Source organism: Mirounga angustirostris, unplaced genomic scaffold (assembly GCF_029215605.1).
Source record: "Mirounga angustirostris isolate CCGP_5_RB_7025 unplaced genomic scaffold, mMirAng1.0.hap1 SCAF_6, whole genome shotgun sequence".
NCBI lineage: Eukaryota > Metazoa > Chordata > Mammalia > Carnivora > Phocidae > Mirounga > Mirounga angustirostris.
This window is the reverse complement of record NW_026991714.1, coordinates 106,400,385-106,422,136: the sequence shown is the minus strand read 5'-3', so window position 1 is coordinate 106,422,136 and position 21,752 is coordinate 106,400,385. Positions and strand designations below refer to the sequence as shown.

General features: G+C 54.6%; 1 protein-coding gene across 9 annotated transcripts in view; it reads left to right on the top strand.

Moving 5' to 3' along the window:
- DLG5 (discs large MAGUK scaffold protein 5) overlaps positions 1 to 21,752 on the top strand; it is a 216,337-nt gene that overhangs the window by 77,207 nt on the left and 117,378 nt on the right. For 6 of the 9 annotated variants that reach the window (XM_064594864.1, XM_064594863.1, XM_064594867.1 and 3 more), the window contains 15 exons: positions 198 to 457; positions 1,631 to 1,943; positions 6,757 to 6,941; positions 8,532 to 8,657; positions 10,964 to 11,096; positions 11,544 to 11,671; positions 12,336 to 12,511; positions 12,894 to 12,997; positions 16,011 to 16,103; positions 16,492 to 17,511; positions 18,298 to 18,421; positions 18,753 to 18,897; positions 20,313 to 20,431; positions 21,077 to 21,166; positions 21,476 to 21,626. In XM_064594864.1, coding sequence (XP_064450934.1) covers positions 198 to 457; positions 1,631 to 1,943; positions 6,757 to 6,941; positions 8,532 to 8,657; positions 10,964 to 11,096; positions 11,544 to 11,671; positions 12,336 to 12,511; positions 12,894 to 12,997; positions 16,011 to 16,103; positions 16,492 to 17,511; positions 18,298 to 18,421; positions 18,753 to 18,897; positions 20,313 to 20,431; positions 21,077 to 21,166; positions 21,476 to 21,626 — 3,167 coding nt within the window. The remainder of the gene's footprint in view (positions 1 to 197; positions 458 to 1,630; positions 1,944 to 6,756; positions 6,942 to 8,531; positions 8,658 to 10,963; positions 11,097 to 11,543; positions 11,672 to 12,335; positions 12,512 to 12,893; positions 12,998 to 16,010; positions 16,104 to 16,491; positions 17,512 to 18,297; positions 18,422 to 18,752; positions 18,898 to 20,312; positions 20,432 to 21,076; positions 21,167 to 21,475; positions 21,627 to 21,752) is intronic. The other 3 variants (XM_064594866.1, XM_045878187.3, XM_045878188.3) reach the window with 1 other exon arrangement.

Genomic DNA, 21,752 nt, shown 5'->3' with positions numbered 1-21,752 from the left:
AAATATTTGTGAATGAGTAAATTGACCAGTATGACAGCAGGGCCTTTGGAATCAGACCTCAAGACTCCTGAAGGCCCGAAGGTGTGGCCTCCCCTCCTTTGTCAGCAATACTATCCCCAGACGGACTGACGAGAGTGGTGCGTCTGTCCTTCCTCCTGTCTTCAGGCCCTTGGTAAGTGTGACGCTCTGATCCCCAGGTGTTGAAGCTCAACGGGTCATCAGAAATTCTCAATAAGCTGTATGACACGGCCATGGACAAGTTGGAGGTGGTCAAGAAGGACTACGATGCCCTGCGGAAGAGGTACAGCGAGAAGGTCGCCATCCACAACTCCGACCTGAGCCGCCTGGGGCAGCTGGAGGAGGAGAACCAGCGTCTGCTGAAGCAGGCCGAGATGCTGACGCAGCAGAGGGACACGGCCATCCAGCTGCAGCACCAGTGTGCGCTCTCCCTGCGGAGGTAAGAGCCGCCCCGCCGCCCCGCTCCTGCACAGGGAGCGGCCACAGGGCCGAGTGGGCCGCCGTTGCCTTAGGACCCACTTTCCTTTAGGGGCTTACTGTTATCTGCAAGGCTCCCCCCACTTCCAGGGGGTTGGCGGCGGGGGGGCAAATGGCCTGTGCCTTTTCAGGCAAAAAAAATATTTTTGGAACATTTGGGAAACATTTTGTTGGCACTCGGTGTGGCTTGGGAATTGTGCTCCTTCCTGCCATCCGAACAGCTCTGGTGTGTTCTGCCCACCCTGTTTCTTAGGTCTCCCCACAAGCCTCTTCCCTGTGTGTCACCCACCCGCCCAGCAAACAGGAGAGTGTATTGTCCTAGGCACTGTTCCCTCTAAAATTTCATTTTTTTTTCAAGGTGTATATGATCTAGGGAAGTGACCCATGCTCTCAAACAGTGTTTGGTAGGGCGCATTCCTATGGAACACCAGTCCCCTGGAGCTTTCACTGGTGTCCTATGCAAGGTGTTCTCTGGATGTAAAAAGGATTAAGAATTGCTGAGTTACACTCAGACAGGTGTCTGCACTGCAGGATTTCTCAGAGCCTTCCCTCTGGGACTCTGCACTAGCCACTCCAGGAGGGGACACAGTGTTTCCCAGTGTAGGCCATCAGAGAACACACATTCTTTTTCAGTGGAGTTCCGTGAAGAGTTGGTATTCTAAAGAACACGCGTTCAGAAATGCTGGTGGAGAGCTGCGGGTTCTGACTTGCAGGGTTGCCTGTGTGGAAGGTGCCTCCCGGCCTGGAAGGGCTGAGCTGTCCTCTTGCGCCAGTCACCCACACCCAGGCCTTATCGTCTGCATCTGGGAAATGAGGTGGTCAGACTAAATGATCGTTAAGGCCATGTTTATTTCTTATATGCTGTGGTTCTAGCGTTGTTTTGTTTTTATTCTTAAAAAAGAATGTAGCTTGACTATGGAAGAAATACACTGTTATTTCCAGTAGAGCAGAAGGCATGAAGTCCTCAGATCAACTTGTGGTATTTGTAGAAGGTCCAGGGGCACCAGCGCCGCGTGACTTCCCTCTCTCAGACGTGCGGGTGACCTTACTCGAAACTTCATGCTCAAGTGTCCAGGACAGCAGTGCTGCCTGGGCAGCCCCCCACCCCCACGTCCCAGCTGCCTCTCTCCCCCAGGTTTGAGGCGATCCACCATGAGCTGAACAAGGCCACGGCCCAGAACAAGGACCTGCAGTGGGAGATGGAGCTGCTGCAGTCCGAGATGACCGAGCTGAGGACCATGCAGGCAAAAATGGCAAAGGAGTCGGAGAAGTACAAGGAGGAGCGGGATGCGGTATACAGCGAGTACAAGCTCATCATGAGCGAGCGCGACCAGGTCATCTCCGAGCTGGACAAGCTGCAGACCGAGGTGGAGCTGGCCGAGTCCAAGCTCAAGAGCAGCACGTCCGAGAAGAAGGCGGCCAGCGAGGAGATGGAGGCCCTGCGGCAGGTGCGCAGGGGGGCGGCTGGCCTCCTGGCCTCTGGGAAAGCGGTGTGAGTAGGGCTAGAGCGGATGGCTTGTCCTGTTAGGCCTACATGCTGGGTTATCGAGTGCCCCCTGGGTAGCTGCTGAGCTCACACTTGGGGCCCAGCTCCAGTGTGGGCTGCAGGGCTTGCAAAGGGAAGTCCAGCTGTGGGCGGGGCCTTGGAGCTTACAGAGACACAGGCAAGTCAGATGACACACACAGACATGCATGGACTCCGCACATGGACACCCCACACCCAGCCCTTGGTTAAGTGACCGTAGATCAGCCATGTGCTGACGGTCAGTGCACATCTCAAAGACTTGCTCATTGGGAAGCAAGAGCCCAAGGCCAAGTGCCCAGAGCCATCGATACCTTGACCTTGTGAATGCAGAAGAGCACCCTCAGGGACGCCACACACACTGCCCCTACCGTGCCAAATAGCTGAGGAGTCTGCTCTTTAAAGGTCTGGGCTCCTGCTGGGAAGATGTACTAGGCTGAGCCCAAGGCCCTTCTAAAGCCTTGCTCCCTGGGCAACATGCCTCAGGGTCAGGGGCTGGAGTTGAGTGGCATCAGAATCGGGCCACTAAGCTTGACTCCTGAATGATCAGCAAGGAGTCTCTTTCCTACCTGAGCCACTTTGGCCTCATTGCTGACATGATTTCCCCCCAAGTCCAGGTGTGCCCTGCTGGGGCTTGTATGGGCTCATGGATTCCTTCTATTTGAGATTCCCTTCCCGTCCTGTTGGTTGGTGCTGTGGCTCACCTTAGAACTGCTGAAATTGATCGCAGCGGACTTTTTTCCCACTGAAATAGTCCTCCACTCCTGCCTCTTTGTTCTGCTTGCTGTGCAGGTCAGTTACAATGCAGCCTTTAAGACTGGTCTGTGAGAAGTGAAAAGCAAGGTGTTAAAGGTCAGGCAGGTAGGCAGGGGGGCAGCGTGCATTAGACTATTGCGGCAGAGCCCTTGGGACTAAGCCCGAGGCAGGGCTGACGCCCGAGGGGGTGACTGGGGCCTGTGAGTCTCTCTGCAGACAGTGATGCCTCCTTATGCCCAGGCAGTGCTCAGGGCCATGGGAATGCAAGGGATAAGGGCTGTGCTTGGAGAGTGGCACTCCTCAGTTATGGGATCTCTTGCCTCTTTGGACCTCGGTTTCCTCATCTACAAAATGGACACGAGAGCAGTGCCTCACGGGATAGCTGGGACCGTAGTTGTTTACTTTATCGTTAAGATGATAGTTATGCCCATCCAAGTCTCACTGCCCTGTTAGGATCGGAGTGAACCCTATGAAATTGTTTCTGTAGGCAAAAGGGGGCCAAATAAGAGCGATTTCATACAAGGGGAGTGAGACTTCTCCAGACCTTGAAGGAGAAACCCTCGTGAAAAGGAATAGGAGCATGATGAGGGCATTTTTAATAAGCAAAGATAAAGTATTAGAACTTGGTCATCGTCCTAGAGAAACCATCCCCTCATTTTTACATTCCGACATCTGAGAGCTGAATTGTTGGGGAAAATGTCGATATTAAATAAGGAAAACAAAACGGTGAAGCAGAAAACTGTGAGTCAGTCACTAAACGACACAGTCAGGGAGAACGTGTGACCCGCCGAGAAGGTGTTGGGCCAGCAGCCCCTGGGTTCCAGAGGTTCACCGTGCTCGGTGGCGGCATGGAAGGGCTCTGGGCCTCCCGCAGCGCCGGCAGCTGAGGGGGTCTGTCGTGTGTCCCCCCCAGGTCCCCCCGCCTTTTCCCAGCACTCCGCATGCCCTTCAGCCCGGAGCCGGTTTCCGGGCCTTCGCAGGGGGCATTGGCTGGGTGTCAAGTGTGCCTGTCAGCTGAGGCAGGAATCTCGTCTCGGCACCGTTCTGAGTCAGCAGGCCAGAGTGGAGAAGCCCTGCTCCCACCCCGGCAGCTTCCAGAGCTGAAACCCTCGGCTCCTTCTCGAGTTTGTCTGGCTTTTCAGACAAGACCACGCCCCACCTGGCCAGAGGAGGCCACGTGTGTGGCCGTGGTCATGCTAGCCCTGAGGTGTGGTTGGGACGAGGCCCCTTGGGATTAACCTCATCTCTCTCTCTCTCCAGCAGCCGCCTCATGGTGGGGTCCGCTGAGGTGGGCCTTCCAGCCAGGCTGCCTCCCTGATCTCGCAACTGCCTTCATTCTGCTCAGCTAAGGAAGTGGTTCTTTTCTTTCTGACAGACTGTGCATCCTCTACACTCTTCCCTTCTCTTTGCTCCTTCCTCTTTCCTCTCTCACCACCCTCTGCCCTCTCCCCCCTCTTCTCTGGAGTGGGTTGTGGTGAAAAAAGGGCTTCAGGGGGCCTGTCCGGGTCTTTGCCTGGCTCCGGACGCTGCCCTCTCTCCTGCTTGCCCCCTCCCCGAATGGGCATGTCCACGGGAGCTTCCCCGTCTAGGGCCCCTGTCCCAGCCTCTGGCCACTGGCGACCGGGTGCGATGAGGACTCACTGCCTTCAGGAGGGTGGAGGGACTGCCTGGGGCAGCTGGTGTCTGCCCCTGGGAAGCTGTGGGGCACCGCTGCCTGACTCAGAGGTTCTTCCAGATAACAAGTTATGTCCCAAGACCAGCGTCTCCACCAGAGCTCCTGTCCCACGTCCTCACCTTCCTTCTGGCCCTGAATGCAGCTGTACCTCTGACGTCTGTGCTGTTGGTGGAGCTGAGCTCAGGCCGCGTGTGAGGGAGGGAGTACTGTTGGAGGTGGAGGACAAGCAGCAGGGGACCAGGAGGGCATTCCAAGAACATTCCCACATCTGGGGAGGGCTCTGAGATACTGCCCAGCTAGAAGAGACGGGCGTGCTCAGGGAGAGCTGTCTGCTCAGGGAGCACCGCCCTCTCCCTGGGACCCTGGTGTGCCTCCGCGGGGTCATTCTCATTGGCTTCGGTGCCTGGGCCGGGTGCGTGTCTCATGAGCACCGGTCCCTGGCTTCCCGAGCCTGCAGCCCCCTGGATCACCCACGGTGGACAGAAGGAGATCTCGGGTGGTGCTGTTGCAGATTAAGACCTGCCCCTTGGAGATAGCACAGTGTAGAGGAGGAAGCACTGAAGCAAGAATTGGGGGACCTGGAATGGAGTTCAGCTCTCCACTAACGGGTGGGGCCTGGGCCAATCACTTCCTGGGCCCTGAGCATCCTCATCCGTGTTATCAGGATCTCTGCTCCCAGTTCTACTGTGCCTTTACGATGCCCCGTTGTTCTTCTCCCCTCTCAGTAAAACGAAGTCTTGTACTTCTTGTGTTTCTCATCTGGAAACGGTGTTTTGGGAGTGACTTCATTTTGGGGACCAACCATGGGGGCGGGGGGAGGTGGGGAGGGGAGAGCATGGGAGCTGCCTAGCTCTGGTGCTGACCTCTCATGTCCCCCTTGTGGCCCTCACCTGGAGACGCTTATCCAGGGCCAAGTGGAAAGACCTTTCAGTGGAACCACATGGTAACACATTCCAAATATAAAACTGTATTAATATATTATAGAACACTGAGTAAAATGTAAATTTAAATAAATGTTATCATTAAACCTATTCTTTATCATAATAAATTCTTGACACCTTTAATAATAATAATCGGTTCTCAAAAAATAGCAAACTGAGCAAACCCCCAGCGCTGCATGAAAGGGGGAAAAGATCAGAACGGAAATAATTTGAATTGATCTTGAGAAATGTGGGATGTGAGCCGAGTGCACCAGCCACTGTCACTCTGGAGTTAAGGTGTACTTTCTGGGCAGACTTTTCTCCAGCTCCTCCTGACTCTTGACTCTACTTGAGAGATGCAGGGTGGTTGTAAGGTGACTCTGTATTTTCCTCTGTCTCCCCCTTCCTCGTCTCTTGGCTGAACCTCTGGGATCTCTCTGAGAGCACCTGAGCAGAGGTGGCATGACGGGCTCACTGTGACAGGTGGGCCGTGGCTCCAGCAGGGGCCTACTTGCTGTCTTTCTCTTCCTTCTTCCTACTGCTCAGAGGTAGGGGTGCCCGGCACACACACAGCAGAGCCTGTTCCTCTTGTGTCCTGTTCGTGTTTTGCCTCTGAAAGCGTTTGAGCAGAAGTGGGAATGCCTCCTGCAGTAGATGCTCCCTTTGTTATTTTCCCCGCGTCATCTAAGGATTCTCAAGGTGCAGAGGGAGCTTTTCCCTATGAGTGCTTCCGAGAGTTGGATTCGAAACGGTAGCCAAGCATGTAATGCTTTGGGAGGTGTCAAGATGCAAATGTATCAGATTTCAGCTTTTTAAACAAACTGAGACACACAGGACTTCACCAGCAAAAATACTGGTGTATTTTCAGATTTAAAAATAACTCTGTATGCCAGAGCATAAAAATGAGTATTGCAGACCCAGGGGGTTGGGAATCATCATGATTGATGTCTGCACCTTTCACTGCATTCAGGTCTTGTGTCGTTATGTTTTGACAGGAGAGCTCTTTAGAGAGACGAGGTGGGCTGTCTAAGATAGGAGTATGCGAGTGGCAGGGAGGAGCCTGGGACAAGCGTTCCGGGGGAGGCATTCTACCTGGGCCACGGAGACTGAGGCTGAGGAGGGGCTAGGGTTCTGGGACAGGCTCTGCAGGGCCGGGAGAGTTTGGACAGGACCCTACCTAGTGTCATTAGGTGTCTCGAGTGTGGCTGTGGGACAGGTAGTCCCAGGGGGTGCAGGCGCAACAGGGGTGTGTTGGGATGGGCTCAGGCTAGGATCCTGTGTTTCCCTCCATCCGGCTCCGGAGGGTTTGGCCCCAGCACCAGCTAGAGGGCACTTCTGGACCAGTAGGCTCAGTAACCACCCCTCTGCTTACCCCTTGACCCCACTAGATCAAAGACACAGTGACAATGGATGCAGGGAGAGCCAACAAGGAGGCCGAACTCCTTCGAAAGCAGTGCAAGGCTCTGTGCCAGGAGCTGAAGGAAGCCCTCCAGGAGGCGGACGTGGCTAAGTGCCGGCGGGACTGGGCCTTCCAGGAGCGGGACAAGATCGTGGCGGAGCGGGACAGCATCCGGTACGGGGAAGCCCTGGGCTGGCGTGGGCTCGTCTCCCCGTGCCGCACTGGTTCGGTGGGGAGGGTCAGAATCACTTGCCACGTGTCCTGATAAGATGGGAGTGACCTCGATTCCTCTCTTCTCACCTGAGCCTTGCTCCATTGAGTTAGAGGTGCCCATTATGTCTCTACTTCCCTTTTCATTTCACCCTCAATGTCTGCGTGTGCACTGTGTCTGGATGAGACCCTCCCCCTGCCATGAAATGGTGCAAAGACAGGTTTCTTTCTTAGGGGACTTCTGATAAAATGGACATACCAAGAATGCATTCTTTCAGTTGTTATTCTGTGGGCACCTACTGTGTGCCAGGATCTTAGGTCCCTCTTACAAGGAGACCCTGGGAGAGAAACAACCTCCAAGGCTCCCAGACGGGTGTGATGCCCCCGCAGGGCCAGTGCTTGGGGGACCACGGGCAGCTTTGTTGGACAGGGCAGCGGGGGAGGGAGATAATATGGATGGTGAATTCCAGGGCCACGGTCAGAGCTGTGATGGGGGCATGCAGGGGCGGGGCGGGGGGTGGGGGAACAGGCGGGGAAGTGTCCCTGGAAAGCATGACCTTCAAGTTAGAACTTAGGCCTGAGTGGGATTTTTCCAGGTGGAGGGCGGGATAGGCATGGCCATGAACAAAGGCGTGTGGTGTGCCCGGGGCAGGGGCATGCTTGTGGACTTGGGAGTTATAGGAGAGGTGGCTGACAGGGTTCCTGAGGGCAGGCTGTGGGGACCTCAAGAAGGAAGCCCTCAGTATAGTCTTGATTCTTGGCAGGGGGAGAGCCATGAGGGTTTGTGGTGGTGCTTGTGATTTTCAGAAAGATCCCTTGTGGTTGTCGGGAGGAGAGACCACTATCTAGCAAGGCAGGTCAGGAGGTGAGGGTTCAGGGTGGAGGGGATTGGGGGCCATGGAGAGGTGGGGACCAGCCCTTAGGACCTCCAGTGGTAGGGTGCCATTCTGGGGGTGGCACAGAGCACACACTCCCCTGCTGCCCAGTCCCCTGTCCCTACCTTCTCTGCGAATGGCTGAGGTGGACTGGGGTCCCAGGAGCCACACGTCCTTTGGTGGGGAATTATCAGGCCTGCACTTTGCACCTGCACAGAGCTCAGGGCTTCAGAGATGCATGAGGCATGATTCTTGTCCGAGTGGGGAGCTCAATTTAGTTGTAGGGTCGGGGACAGCTCTAGAAAGGCCTGCATGTGAGTAGAGATGAGGCATGTGGTAGGTGCTGGAATCCAGGGACCTGCCAGGTGGGCTGGGGCTGGGCTGGGCATTCACCCAGGCACATTGAGGGTGAAACAGTGGGATGAGCACTGAACGTTCAGAACCCGTTGCCCAGTAACTGCAGAGATGTCTCTTTTCCTGGATCTCAGTGTCTTCTCTGCCCCTCGATGGGGTTGGCCTGGGTGGCTTCACCTCTAGACTCTCCAATGCTCCCTCAGTGCATTTGGAGGCGAGGTGGGCACCTGGGGTATTTGGGGGCTGGGGCTGCAGTCCACTGTAGGCTGTGAGTCCTCTGCCCCCTGCCCCTCACAGTGACCTCAGCCTCTGCCTCCTCTGCCAGGACGCTCTGTGACAACCTAAGGCGAGAGCGGGACCGGGCAGTGAGCGAGCTGGCCGAAGCTCTGCGAAGCCTGGACGACACGCGCAAACAGAAGAATGATGTCAGCCGGGAGCTCAAGGAGCTCAAGTACGTGGGGGTGGGTGCCTGCCTGCGGGGAGCGTGGTGGCCCCTCTCCTGTCAGGGCCGGGACGCCCTGCCTGCCGGCCCTTCACTCTGCCTCACTCTGTCAGTCTGTAGAATGGGTCTGAATGCCACCTCCGTGTTGTGAGTTAATGAGAAATTCTTAGACCATCACAGAAGATGAGCACGTGGAGGTGGGCAGGCACCATGTGCAAAGGCACATAGGAAGGAAGGTCTCTGTGCCTAGCCAATCCATTTGGAGACAGGCAAGCGTCTACTGTCCATTCATTCATTCATTCATTCCCTTTCTACCTCATTCATTCACCAACTCTACAAGGATTTACCGAGTGCCTGCTCTGGATGGGCCAGGCCTGTGGGAGGCCCTGGGGAAGCCACCAAACAGTGGACCAGGTCTCTACCCTGTGGGGCTCATAGCACATAGGAGGAGACAGACCACAGGTCGGCCAGACACAGCGACAGCTCCGTGAACAAGGTGCTGACATCATGATGCAGTGTTTGGAAAGCCCTCACCACTTTGCAGTCTGTTCTGCCTGTCGTGTTGGGATGCCCATTTGGAAGAGACTGTTTGGGGTGTCAGATAGCCTCCCCTCAGTTATGGCACTGCACCCAGGATTGTGATCTGAGACTTGGTGACCCGAAGGGGTGGGGTGAAGATACAAAGATCAGAGCTACAAAGGGAGATTGGCAGAACCCAGTAGCTGTCTCTGCAGGGTAGAGGCCGGGGCTCTCCGTTCTGATAGGGTGGTGTAGGGCGGTGAGGAGCGTGAGTGTGAACGTGCAAGCTGCACTTGCTGGAGCAGTGGCATTCAGACGGAGTGACAGCACCCCCCCTCCCCATTCAGTAACTCTAACATGAGCCAACCAGCTTCATTTACTAGATAAAAACCCAGAACTTCTTGGGCTTGGGTGCTCTAAAGAAAATCTCCAGCTAAGAGGCAAAGTGATACACTCTCTCCAGGGACCCACCTTCTGTCTAGTAAGTGGTGGGATCAAATTAAGGTAAAGCCTGGTCCCTGGGGGCTTGAGCACGGGGCGGGGGGTAGGGGGGAGTCGTGCATTTTAATGGAGCTGGAATTGCCTGGAACTTCTAAGAAAGTCGAATTCCACTTGTTTGTTCAGCATATCTGAATCTGTCCCTCCTCTTTGTTCCGGTGCTGGTGAGGAAGCTCCCGGTCTGCAGAGACAGCAGACATGCCCCAGTGGGTGAGAGATGAGCAGGTGCAGGGCTGGTGGGAGCTGTGTCCCGCAAAGGCAGCTTTGGGGCGCTGCCCTGAGGCTATATATACTTCTGGAGCTGGCCAGTGAGGGCACAGCCCAGACAAAGGTGTGGACCTGCGAGCATGTCCACTCGAGCAGGAACCAGGAGGAGGTCACGAGTGTGCTGGGAGCCCAGCGGGTAGCGCTGATGAATTGGCAAGGTCATCTGGGCACAGGTTTTAGGACGAAGGACGTCAGGTGCAAGTCACTGGGGGATGGTACAAGGTTTCTGAGTCTTTTTTCATCTCTTAACTGGGTCTATTCTGAGAGCTTAAGTTTTTTATTTTGGTCAAGTCCAACTTACTGATTTTTAATTTTTCATTTTTAATAGATTGTATGGTGTATGAGAACCCTTAACCTTAGCCCTACATCTAACGATTTTTTTTCCTGTATTTTCCTTTTAAATGTGTTACAGCTTGACCTTTAACATTTCAACCTGTGATACATTTTGAGTTACTTTTCATGTGAGTCATGGTGTCGGGTTGGGGTTCAGTTTTCTTGCTGTGGGTGTGCCCACATCACTGGTTGAATGCTGTTCTTCAGCCGAAGTACTTTTGTACCTCTTGTACCTTGTGGTAATTTCTGGACTCTTCATTCTGTCCCAGTGATCTCTGTGTCTGTCTTCCTGGCAGTTCTACACACTCTTGATTACTGGAGCTATAGAAAAAGTCTTAGAATCGAGTAGAGTGATTCCTCCCACTTAGTTTTTCATTTTCAAATTGTTTTAGCTCTTCTAGTTCCTTATCTTTCTTTCCCTCTGCATTTTACAATAGTCTCGTCTCTATCCACAAAAAGTCTTGCTGGCAATTCCTGAGGAGTTGCATTAAACCTCTGGATAAATTTGGGACGAATTTGGGTCTTTTTTGAAAAACCTCTTTGAAAACCCACTGATATCCAGGAAGCCCTGCCTGGCATTCTGCTCCAGATTTATTGGGAAACTGGCATGAAGTCCAAGAGCAAAAGGAGCCCCATTTAGCTTTCATGATGACCTTCGCCTCCCAGGGGACCATCACCATGGCTCTCTCTGTTCCTAGGGAGCAGATGGAGTCCCAGTTGGAGAAGGAGGCCCGGTTCCGGCAGCTGATGGCCCACAGCTCCCACGACTCGGCCATCGACACAGATTCCATGGAGTGGGAAACGGAAGTTGTGGAGTTCGAAAGGGAGACGGTGAGCTGCCTAAATGTCTTTTCTCCCCTGCTGTCCTGACTGGGACACTTTGGATGGGGGCGGGAGAGGATGGCCCCCTTGTGGGGTTTCCAGGTTCATGGCTGTCAGTTTTGGGGCTGCGGCTTTTCTTCCCGAGGTGCATGCATCCTTTCCCTGCAGTTGTCCACGCCAGCTTCCGGTGGGTTGGTCCCCGTGGCCTCTGCAGCGGCAGATGCTGGTGTGGTGCGTGGAAGGCAGAGGGCAGAGCAGAGCCCTTCTGCGGGGACAAGTGTCCACAGTGGCTGAAGGGGCCGATGGTAGCTGCCCCTGGGCTTCATCCTGGGGACCGAGTGCCCCGTCCAGCGTGGTGAAGGGGCGGTGCTCACAGTGGAGCGAGTAGCTTGAGGTTTAAGAGCCACAGGTTTCTAATCGCTGCTGTGTAAAGTGCGTGTGCTTCTCTCTTGACAGGAGGATATTGACTTGAAAGCGCTTGGGTTCGATATGGCAGAAGGTGTGAATGAGCCTTGTTTGCCTGGGGACTGTGGGATATTTGTCACTAAAGTGGACAAAGGAAGCATTGCTGACGGCCGCTTACGGTAAGAGGAGGAGGCCCAGGCTCCGGAGGGAAGGGGGCCCCTCCGACCCATTGCGAAGGACCCAGAGAGCCAGGTGGCAGTTAAAGGAGCGCACCCTGGGGTCTGAGGGCCTAGCAGTCTCAGGCCTGCAGGCTCAGCTGCTAACATTGTTCTTAAAGGAGACTGTGATTCACTGGCGCCTGTGATCTGACCATTCCTCAGGCCCCAGGTGCTGCCACTCACTTGTCTAGGTAGGAAAGGGCTCAGGTGTGGTATGTGCAGGAGTGTAGGGTGTGCATCGCATGCCCATTCCATGACAGAGCAATGATAATAAAGTACTATTTGCTGAGTACTGGCTTAAGCACTTTGTATAATCAATTCATTAATCTTTAAAATCCTGTGAGGTAGGTACTGTAGTGCTCTTGCCCCATTTTACAGATGAGGACACAGGTCCGGAGGAGGTAGGTCACACGGCTAGCGAGTGGTAGAGCCGGGATTTGCACCCAGGCAGTCTGGCTCCAGCCTCTGTGAGTGTAGCCATTTGACCATCCTGAAGAGGAAATCTGTCCGAGTGTGTATGTGGGGCACCCACTTTCTGCCCCTCGTCTCCCACACTGGAGCGGTGGGGCCTGCCCGCTGGTCCCAAGGCCTGTGAGGGCACTGAGCTGGCTCTGCCCCTCCTCAGGGTCAATGACTGGCTGCTGAGAATCAATGACGTGGACCTCATCAACAAGGACAAGAAGCAGGCCATCAAGGCCCTCCTCAACGGGGAGGGGGCCATCAACATGGTCGTGCGGCGGAGGAAGTCCCTGGGCGGGAAGGTGATCACACCACTGCACATCAACCTGAGTGGACAGAAAGGTAGTGGGCCCGCAGAAGTGGGCGGAGCGCCCCAGATGGCAGGGCACCCCTTCCTTGTGCAGAGGGGAGATGTGCGTTTTTGGGGGTGTTGTTCCAGGGGCCTTGATGCTGCTTAAATGCAGCGTGTGTGTTTCCCTGGCAGGGGGCTGTCTGGGTCCCAGGTCTTGCTGGTCTCCCGAGTGTTCGATTCACCCGAGCAGACGTGACTGAGCCCTTGGGGGGTCCGACCTGGCCTGGGTGCTGGGATGGGCAGGTTTCAGTCTGCTAACTTTCCCTTCAGAAGTTTATCTCACAAAGACAAGGTGGGACAACCAGAGGGCCAGGCGACCAGGGCCAGGGTTAACTGGGGACTGCCCGTGTCTGCCCTCTGTGGTTTTCGCAGACAGCGGCATCAGTCTGGAGAATGGTGTGTTTGCCGCCGCAGTGGTGCCTGGAAGCCCGGCCGCCAAGGAGGGGTCCCTCGCCGTGGGAGACAGGATCGTGGCGGTAAGCCTCAGGGCCGGGGCTGTCTGCCCCACGTGGACGATTAAATGACATCTGGGAGGTTGAACACGAGATAATGAGCAGAGTTTTCACGTTCACCTTGTTCTCTAATGTGAACAAACATTTCTTCCAGATAGTGTGTTTCTATTTATAGTAGAAAATCAGGAAATACAAAGAAGGTTTAGGAAGGAAATAAGAATCCCACTCATGGCTACCACCTTACAGATAACCTTTATGAACATTTGAAATATATTTCTGTACAGCCTTTATTCTACACATGAATGTATATTTACATCCGTTTTTTTTAAAGATTTATTTATTTGAGAGAGGGAGCGCGTGCGAGAAAGCGTGCATGTGGGGGGAGGGGCAGAAGGCGAGCAGACTCCCCACTGAGCAGGGGCTTGATCTCAGGACCCTGAGTTCACAACCTGAGCTGAAACCAAGAGTCAGATGCTTAACTGGCTGAGCCACCCAGGCACCCCTATTTATACCAGTTTAAAAAAGAAGATATCTGTGATTGATTGATTTTTATTTTTTTGTATGTGATTTTTTTAAAAAAATCTTTTTTATTAAACATTATATCCATTTATTTTTAAATTTCTTTTTTAATACCAGAGTAAGACGTATGTGTCATAAAATATTCAGGCGATACAAAAATGTATAAAGTGGTAGTCTGCTCTTTTCCCTTTAATCCTGCCCCTGGAGAAAAATCTCTGCACCCCGCCCCTGCACCCCCGTCGCATTGTAAGATGTGCTCCCAGCCAGATCATGAGTGCTCATACAAATCTTTATACACAGATAAATTTTATGGGCTTTGTTTTCTTTTTAAGTTATAATAGTGGGATCATCCTGCTATTCCACATCACGGATAGCTTTCCAAATTGACCCTCAGTACTTTTATCCACCTAATGGTGTTCTGATGTTTGGTTGTCTGTAGTTGAAAGCACGCCCCCTGGTGGACATATACATTGTTTTCATTTTCTGCCACTGTAGGCAGCCCTGCCATGGGCTTCACCTGTGTGCACAGCCCTTTTGGGGACACCGAATGGCATCCCTGGTGACCAAACCCCCAAAACGCTGTGAGATTATGGAGCCTAATTTAGTATCTCTAACTGACTCATTAAAATGGAAGTCACGCACTTTCCCCCAGCACACACACACAGTCCCAGTTGTACAGAAGGCACACATGACCATAACTCTTGCTCTGGTTCTAGACCCCCTTCTACCAGTTCCCACCCCGATGGCAGCGATTGTTAACAATGTATTCTGGTCCTACCCGCGCCCCCCCCGAAATATTAAAAACATTTGAATCTGCTTTCCTCTTCTCCTCCCCTCCCCTCTTCTCCCCTCCCTCTCCCCCTCCCCTCCCCCTCCCCTCCCCTCCCTTCCCCTTCCCTCTCCTCTCCTCTCTTCTTCTCCACCCAGATGGGATCATAATAGACTGAACTGCTAACCTCATTTCTTGTTTCCCACAGCCTGCCCTGAAGGTTGTTCCGTAGTCACATCGTTAGATCTGCCTAGGTCATGTCAGTAACTAATTAGCTGCTTATTCCTTAGTGGTGGCCATTCACCAGTCCCCCCGATGGACAGTCAGGACATCTTTGCTTTTACGAGTAGGGCTGCAAGGCCACCGTTACATCTGTCCACAGGGACCCACGGGAGTGTGCCCCGGCGTAATTTCCCTGTAGGGGGCGGATTGCGGGATCTACGGGCATCAGCATTTAAGAGTTGACGTGATCTCCCCCATGTGGTCAAAGAGATCATGGCCTTTTCAATCCTACCTGCAGAGGGTGTGGGAGCTCATTGCTTCTCATCTTTGCCAGTGTTTTTCAGATTTCGGGGGATGCCAGAATTTGAAAGCAATATGGCCATTGTGAAAAAATTTTAAGATGTGGATAAGTTGTAGAAAAAAAACAACCAAATGAATCAATCCATCACCCCAAAATAATCACTCTATTTTTTTAACTTTTGATTTTGAAATAATTAGAGAAATAATTCGATTATGACATTAAATAAATACTATTGAGAAATAGATAAAGTGGCGACGGTAGTATGGGGAGGTCCTGTGTACCTTTCATGCAGTTTCCCCTGTCAGTTACATTTATGTGACTATATAATATCCAAACCAGGCAAACAGAGTCGTGCATGTGTAGCTCTGTGTCATTTTATTATCACGTTTTAAGTAACAACAACAACAAAATTAAGATACAGAGCTATTCCACGGGCACAAAGATCTCCCTCTTGTTACCCCTTGATAGAGGCATCCATAGCCCTGCTCTCCATTCCCCATCCATAACCCTTGGCAACTAATTTGCTCTCCATCTGTATAATTTTGTCACCTCAAGAGCCTTATCTAAGTTGAATCATACGGTATGTGACCTTTTGAGATTGGCTGTCCCAGCATGATCCCGTGAGACCCATCAGGTGGCTGGGGGTACCATTAGCATGTTCTTTTTGCTGCTGGGCAGCATTCCATGGTCTGGATGCATCCCAGTCTCACCATTCACTGTTGCACATACGCTTCTTTAAAAGATGGGAACATATCTGAGAGAAATGTGGACAGAGGTGTAGGCCTGTGGGATTACGAGAATCTTTGTGAACAGGAATGATAACATCTCATCTCACCTGACACTTAACAGTTTACAAAGGCCTTCCACACCATGATCTCCTTTTTAGGCTCCTGACCCGGGGTCAGGCATGTTTATCTTCCATTCTGTGCGTGAAGGAGCTCTGAGCCATGGCCATGCCTCACACGGCAGCCAGCTACAGAGCCTGGTCATTCCCCATGACTGGGACCAGACAGGCACCTCCCCTTAACGTGATTTTAAGGCTGTGTGTTTTGTTTGCCTTGGAAGCCGCTTCACTGGATTTCTCAGGCCTTACTGGGGAGGGGCTTTCTCTCCTTTGCCAACTCCAGACTTGGGCCCCTTACAGAAGAACCAGGCCCACCGTCCAGAACGGGCTGGTAGAGACCCTGACCTGGTGGTGGGCCTGATGGCTCTCTGTTTGGCCCTAGATCAATGGCATTGCGCTGGACAACAAATCTCTGAATGAGTGTGAATCTCTGCTACGTAGCTGCCAGGACTCCTTGACCCTTTCCCTCCTGAAGGTAAGGACCCCCACCCAACACCGGCTCTGCTCTCATCGGCTGTGGGGCAGGCAAAGCCTCAGCTCCATATACCTGAGCTGCTACTCTGCATCGCTGGGAGTCCTTGAAAAAAAAGGTATTAATTTACAAAGTGCAGGGTGTGCATGGACCCTGACTGGATCCTGGTTTAAAAAGAAAAGCGAAACAAGACATGAGGGACATTTTGAGGACAGTGGTATACATTTGAATCTGAACTGAATAATGAGGTGATCTGAGAGACTCGGGCACACTTTGGGGTGTGTGTGGCCCGTTGCTGACCCTCCCCCACCCCATGGGGACCGCGCTCGTGGGCAGCGCCTGGTTTTGCGGTCTTACCCACTCTTTCTCACTCTCTGCGATCCCCACGTAGGTGTTCCCTCAGAGCTCCTCATGGAGTGGCCAGAACATCTTTGAGACCATCAAGGACTCTGATAAGATGCTGAGCGTCCGAGCCCACGGCCCCGAGGTCCAGGCTCAGAATAAACGGAGCTTGTTACAGCACAATAACTCCACGCAGACGGACATCTTCTACGCGGACAGGCTGGAGGACAGGAGGGAGCTGGGCCCCCCGGGAGGCAGCAGCTCCTTCCTGCACAAGCCGTTCCCTGGGGGACCCTTCCCAGTGTCCCCCCAGGCCTGTCCCAGCGCCTCTGAGCGCAGCCTGAGCTCCTTCCGCTCAGACACCTCTGGGGAGCGTGGCTACGGGCTGGTGGATGTGCGCAGCCGGCGACCACTGCTGCCCTTCGAGACTGAGGGGGGTCCCTGTGGGGCGGCAGAAGCCCCCCTGGATAAGGCAGACCCCGAAGGCTCCAGCAGCGGCGGGACCTGGCCCAAGGCCGTGCTGGGCTCCATAGCAGGGCCCGAGAAGCTCTCTGTTTATAAGAAGCCAAAGCAAAGAAAGTCTATCTTTGACCCTAACACTTTCAAACGCCCCCAGACTCCCCCCAAAATAGACTACCTGCAGCCTGGCCCTGGGTCTGCTCACTCCCCCCAGCCCTCCAAGAGGATGGGGCCTCTGACGCCCCCAAAACCTCCCAGGAGGAGTGACTCCATTAAGTTCCAGCACAGACTGGAAACCAGTTCCGAGTCTGAGGCCACTCTGGTGGGCAGCTCGCCGTCCACCAGCCCCCCGAGCGCACTGCCCCCTGACGTGGACCCCGGCGAACCCACGCACACCTCACCCCCTCGCAAGGGCAGGGTCCGCATTGCTTCCAGCTACTACCCTGAAGGGGACGGGGACTCCTCCTACCTGCCTGCCAAGAAGTCCTGTGACGGGGACCTCACCTCCCAGAAAATGGACGAGCTGGGGCAGAAGCGCCGTCGCCCCAAGTCCGCTCCTAGCTTTCGGCCGAAGCTGGCTCCTGTGGTGATTGCTGCTCAGTTCCTGGAGGTGGGGCTCAGCCTCGGGGTGGGGACGGGGCGAAGGCACGGGGAGGGGCCCTGAGCTGGTGTCCCCAGCGTCGTGCTTAGCCCTGGCTCCTTTGCCTTTGCTCTAAGCACCTGTCCGAGGAAAAGGGGAGTGGGGTGGCCGGTGGATGCTGGTGGGAAGGAGCCTTCCTTAGGAGACTGGAAAGGGATGGGTAGGGGGGTATGCATGTTAATGGCATATGATGCCAAGACAGGAACATTTTCTTGGCTGTGGTGTCTGATTTGCTTTTTCATCAAGAAGCTTTTGAACTTGCACAACAAAAGCAAGGGACACGGACCAGCCTGGAAGGGTCCGGGGGGGCCAAGGTAGCACCTGGGAATCTGTCGGCTGGCAGCAGGAGGCTGGTCCATGTCCGGTGGGCTGGTTTTGGTGGGTGCTGGGTGCTGTAGTTGTCTCCAGATGGGAGCTGGAGACCACATCCATACGACTCTGCAGACGAAGACCCTCACCCAGCCATGCAGGTTTTGAGGAGCCGTTACATACATGTGCCTGACGCACTCATGCATTCCGCGTCTTTACCCAGTTTGTTTACTTGAGAGACCAGGTTCTTTCTCTGTGGTTTTCTTCCAGAGTAGTGTCGAAGGAAGTTCTTCTCTTCCGGTTGCTTGAGGCAACATGAATGAGCAGTGACCTCTCCTGACTGTCACGTCGTGTGTCCGAGTGGACGAGCTAGTGCTTAGGGGACAGACCTGCAGACACCTGTGCATGTCCATTTCTGGCCACTGTCTCTTGTCTTGGGTCCTGCAGGAGCAGAAGTGCATCCCGGCCAGTGGAGAACTCTGCCCAGAGCTCCAGGAATGGTCGCCATACTCACCGGGGCACTCCAGCCGGCACAGCAACCCCCCATTCTACCCCGGCAGGGCATCTGTGGGTGAGTCATCGGGGCGGGGAGGAGGGTCCATGGTGGGCTTGCAGGGCTGCTCGTTCCTGGGGAGAGTGGAGGCAGTCATTTCAAGGTGCCTCTGTGTGTCCTCAGCCCAGAGGTCCAGAAAACTAGCAATGGCTGCCCTGTCTGGGATGTTCAGTCTTGTATCAGGGACATTTCTTAGCTTTTCAGGGCCCCTTTTTTCCATAGCAACCTGAGAAATAGGAAGCAATAAAGCAAGTTCTCCCATCTTACAGATGGAGAAAGCCAAGAGCTTGCACAGGTCTGGGGCTGGCTGGGTGCTTTGGGTGATTGTTCTTACCCAGCCCATTTCTAGGCACTGTACCCTGGAGCATGACCCCGAGCACCACTGTGAGCTCCATCCTGAGGAACCCCATCTACACCGTGCATAGCCACAGGGTCGGCCCTTGCAGCTCTCCACCTGTGCCCAGAGAGGTCGGCCCCCAGGGTTTGCATCCCAGGTATGTGAAGTCACCCCATACCTCCCTGCACCCTGGGCGGCCAAGCCCCTGGGCACATGAAGCCACTGGTGCACAGAGTGGCCCACGGGCAGAGAAGTGTCCTTGCCTAGCCGGGAAGGGGCTGGTTAGAGCAGTGCTGGGGCCCCAAGAAGAGTGAACGCTAAGGATCCTCTCTTCATTCCTAGCATGGAGCTTGAAGAGGTATTTAAAGAGAGAGAGAGTGATGGCAGCTGGTGCTTAAGTGCTCACATGCCAGGCACTGTGCTGGGACCCTTGTAAACCTCATCTCGTTCAATGGCCACCACAACCTCATGAGCTAAGGACTGTTGTTGGCTTTGTTTCATGGATGAGAAGACTGAGCCTTAAAAGGTGAACAGACTGGCTCAGGGTCACCCATTCATTCATTCAGTTGTTTGGCAAATTTTAATTGAGCACCTACTACATGGCATGGACTTTTCTAGTTCCAGAGGGATATAGAGTGGAGAACTAAATCAACTAAACTAGGTACTTTTCATGGGGCATTTATGTTCGAGTGTGGGAGGCAGACGGACAAGACGGGGTGGTACCAGGTGGTGCTGGGTCGCTCTGAAGACCACAGAGCAGGGTGGCCAGCTAGGTTGTGGACGAGGATGGAGGGGAGGGCCCTGGGAGGGGCGGAGGGGGGTGCTACCGACATCGGGAGGCTGAGAAGAAGCCAGCCGCGCAAGACCTGGCTCAAGTCCCCAGGAAGGAGGGCTGTAGGAGCCACAGACACCTAGGAGCAGTGTGCTGGGCTCTGGGACAGAGTAGGGGAGCATGCATGGGCACAGTAGGTCAGGAAGAGCACACAGGCTATAGGGCACGGATCCTATAGGGCCTGCGGCCATGATGTGGAGTTGGGATTTTTTTCTAGTCTGGGCTTTAGGCAGGGAAGAGACAGTCTCATTACACACCTAGACAAGGACATTGTTGGGTCTGATTGTAGGCCTGCCCGAGGTGGGTGAGGCCTGGGCTCTCTGCCCTCCAGTGTCCCAGGCAGCTGTCCTGAGCGAGGTGTGCAGGTCCCCGTCCGAGGTCCTCGATGCCCATCCAGCCTCTCCCGCCCATCCTGGAGGAGAGGCTCCACTTCTCTGGGCCCGGACAGGGTTCCGAGCCTGTTCTTCCTGGCGGAAGCCCTTGCTCCTGGTGAGCCCAGCCCTGGTGCCAGGCTGGAGGTGTGCCACTCCTCTGCAGGCACAGCAGGACCTTTCTCTGTGGGCAGGGCCCTCGTTGGATGCGGCCTGTGAGTGTGGCAGTCCGCTCTTCCTACCTAGCGGCGAGTGGCTTCTGTGGGCTCAGGGAGGCCTTGGCCCAGGCCTGCTGCTTGTTTCTCCCCAGTGGCCGTGTCCAGGCCTGGTGTTCCTCCCGAGCACCTCACATGTCTGGTTTTCTCGCAGCGTCCAGCACCAGGGACGCCTGAGCCTGGACCTGAGCCACAGGGTTGGCAGTGACTACTCAGATATGAGAGCCTCCCACGGGTCCAACTCTCTGCCCTCCAGCGCCCGCCTTGGTAATGGTACCACTAGAACCTTCTCACCATAGTGGGGCACTAGCCTTGATTCCCTCTCTACCTGCATCCTCATGGCCAGACTTCCAGGTGGCCTGCCCACCTGGACCCTTCTCTGCTTCTGGGCCCGAGGTTGGCCCCACACTGCTCTGGGAGCCTTCTCCTTCAGCCTTCTGTGTCTCTTAGGCTTTCCCTGGCAGCCATGCGGCTATTCCAGGGGACCTCTGGGCCCACGATTCTCGCTTCCTGTCCCTGAGCTTGTCCATGAGCCTGTCCATGATTCTGGGGGTTTGTAGTGCTGTTCATGTGTGGGAAATGCAACCCAGAGGTAGAGACCAGCGGTTACCTCATAAAGAGACTCAGGTGGCACCACTTCCAGCCACGTGGAGTGGAAGCAAGCAGTCCCCTCTGTCACTGAGATTCGTGTGATCCTGTTCTGGAGCAGTCCAGACCCGCACAGTTCACTCAGATCACTGGGTACTGAGTATCTGCTTTTCTTGACCGGTTCACACTTAGCCCCCCGGGGGATACATGGCAAGGCCGCTTTGCATTTGTCATGACTGTGCTTCTTCCCTAAGTACTAACGTGGTGGCGAGGGAGTGAGGGCAGTGTTCAATCACATGCCTGAAGTTTTGTCTCCTCGTGGAACTGTAGGGTCTTCGAGCAACTTGCAGTTCAAGGCGGAACGCATTAAAATCCCGTCAACGCCAAGATACCCCCGGTCCATTGTGGGCTCCGACAGAGGTGAGAACTCGCACTCCCGTCCTAGCCTGCCGGCTCGCACTGGTCTCGTGGTGCAGCGGCTGGGCACAGCGTGTAACCTCCTCCTCTGCTCAGCCGGTCCACGCAGGCTGGTTGAGCCTGGCTGTCAGGTCTGGTGACGTGGGGCTAGATAGAAAGGCCATGCAGAGCCCAGCCCCCGAATTCAAGGCCATGTGGTGTGGCCGCCGCGTGGAGCCACGTGCCTGGGTTGTGCCTCCCTCTTGGTCTGGGCCATGGGGGAGCGGAGATGCGGATTGCAGAGCCCAAGTTCCTTTGCACCTCTCCCGACAGGTTCGTTGTCACATTCGGAATGCAGCACACCTCCGCAGTCCCCCCTGAACATCGACACCCTGTCCTCGTGTAGCCAGTCGCAGACCTCAGCCTCCACATTGCCCAGAATTGCCGTCAACCCTGTGGCCCTCGGGGACCGGAGGAAGGACAGGTGAGCACTACTGAGCATCTGTCCCATGGGCACGGCAGTGGGTGGCACATCCCTACAGCAGGCCAGGGCTTGGTTGAGGGAGTGGGCTTGTTGGTAGAAGCAGCAGGTGCATTGGAGGGTTCCAGC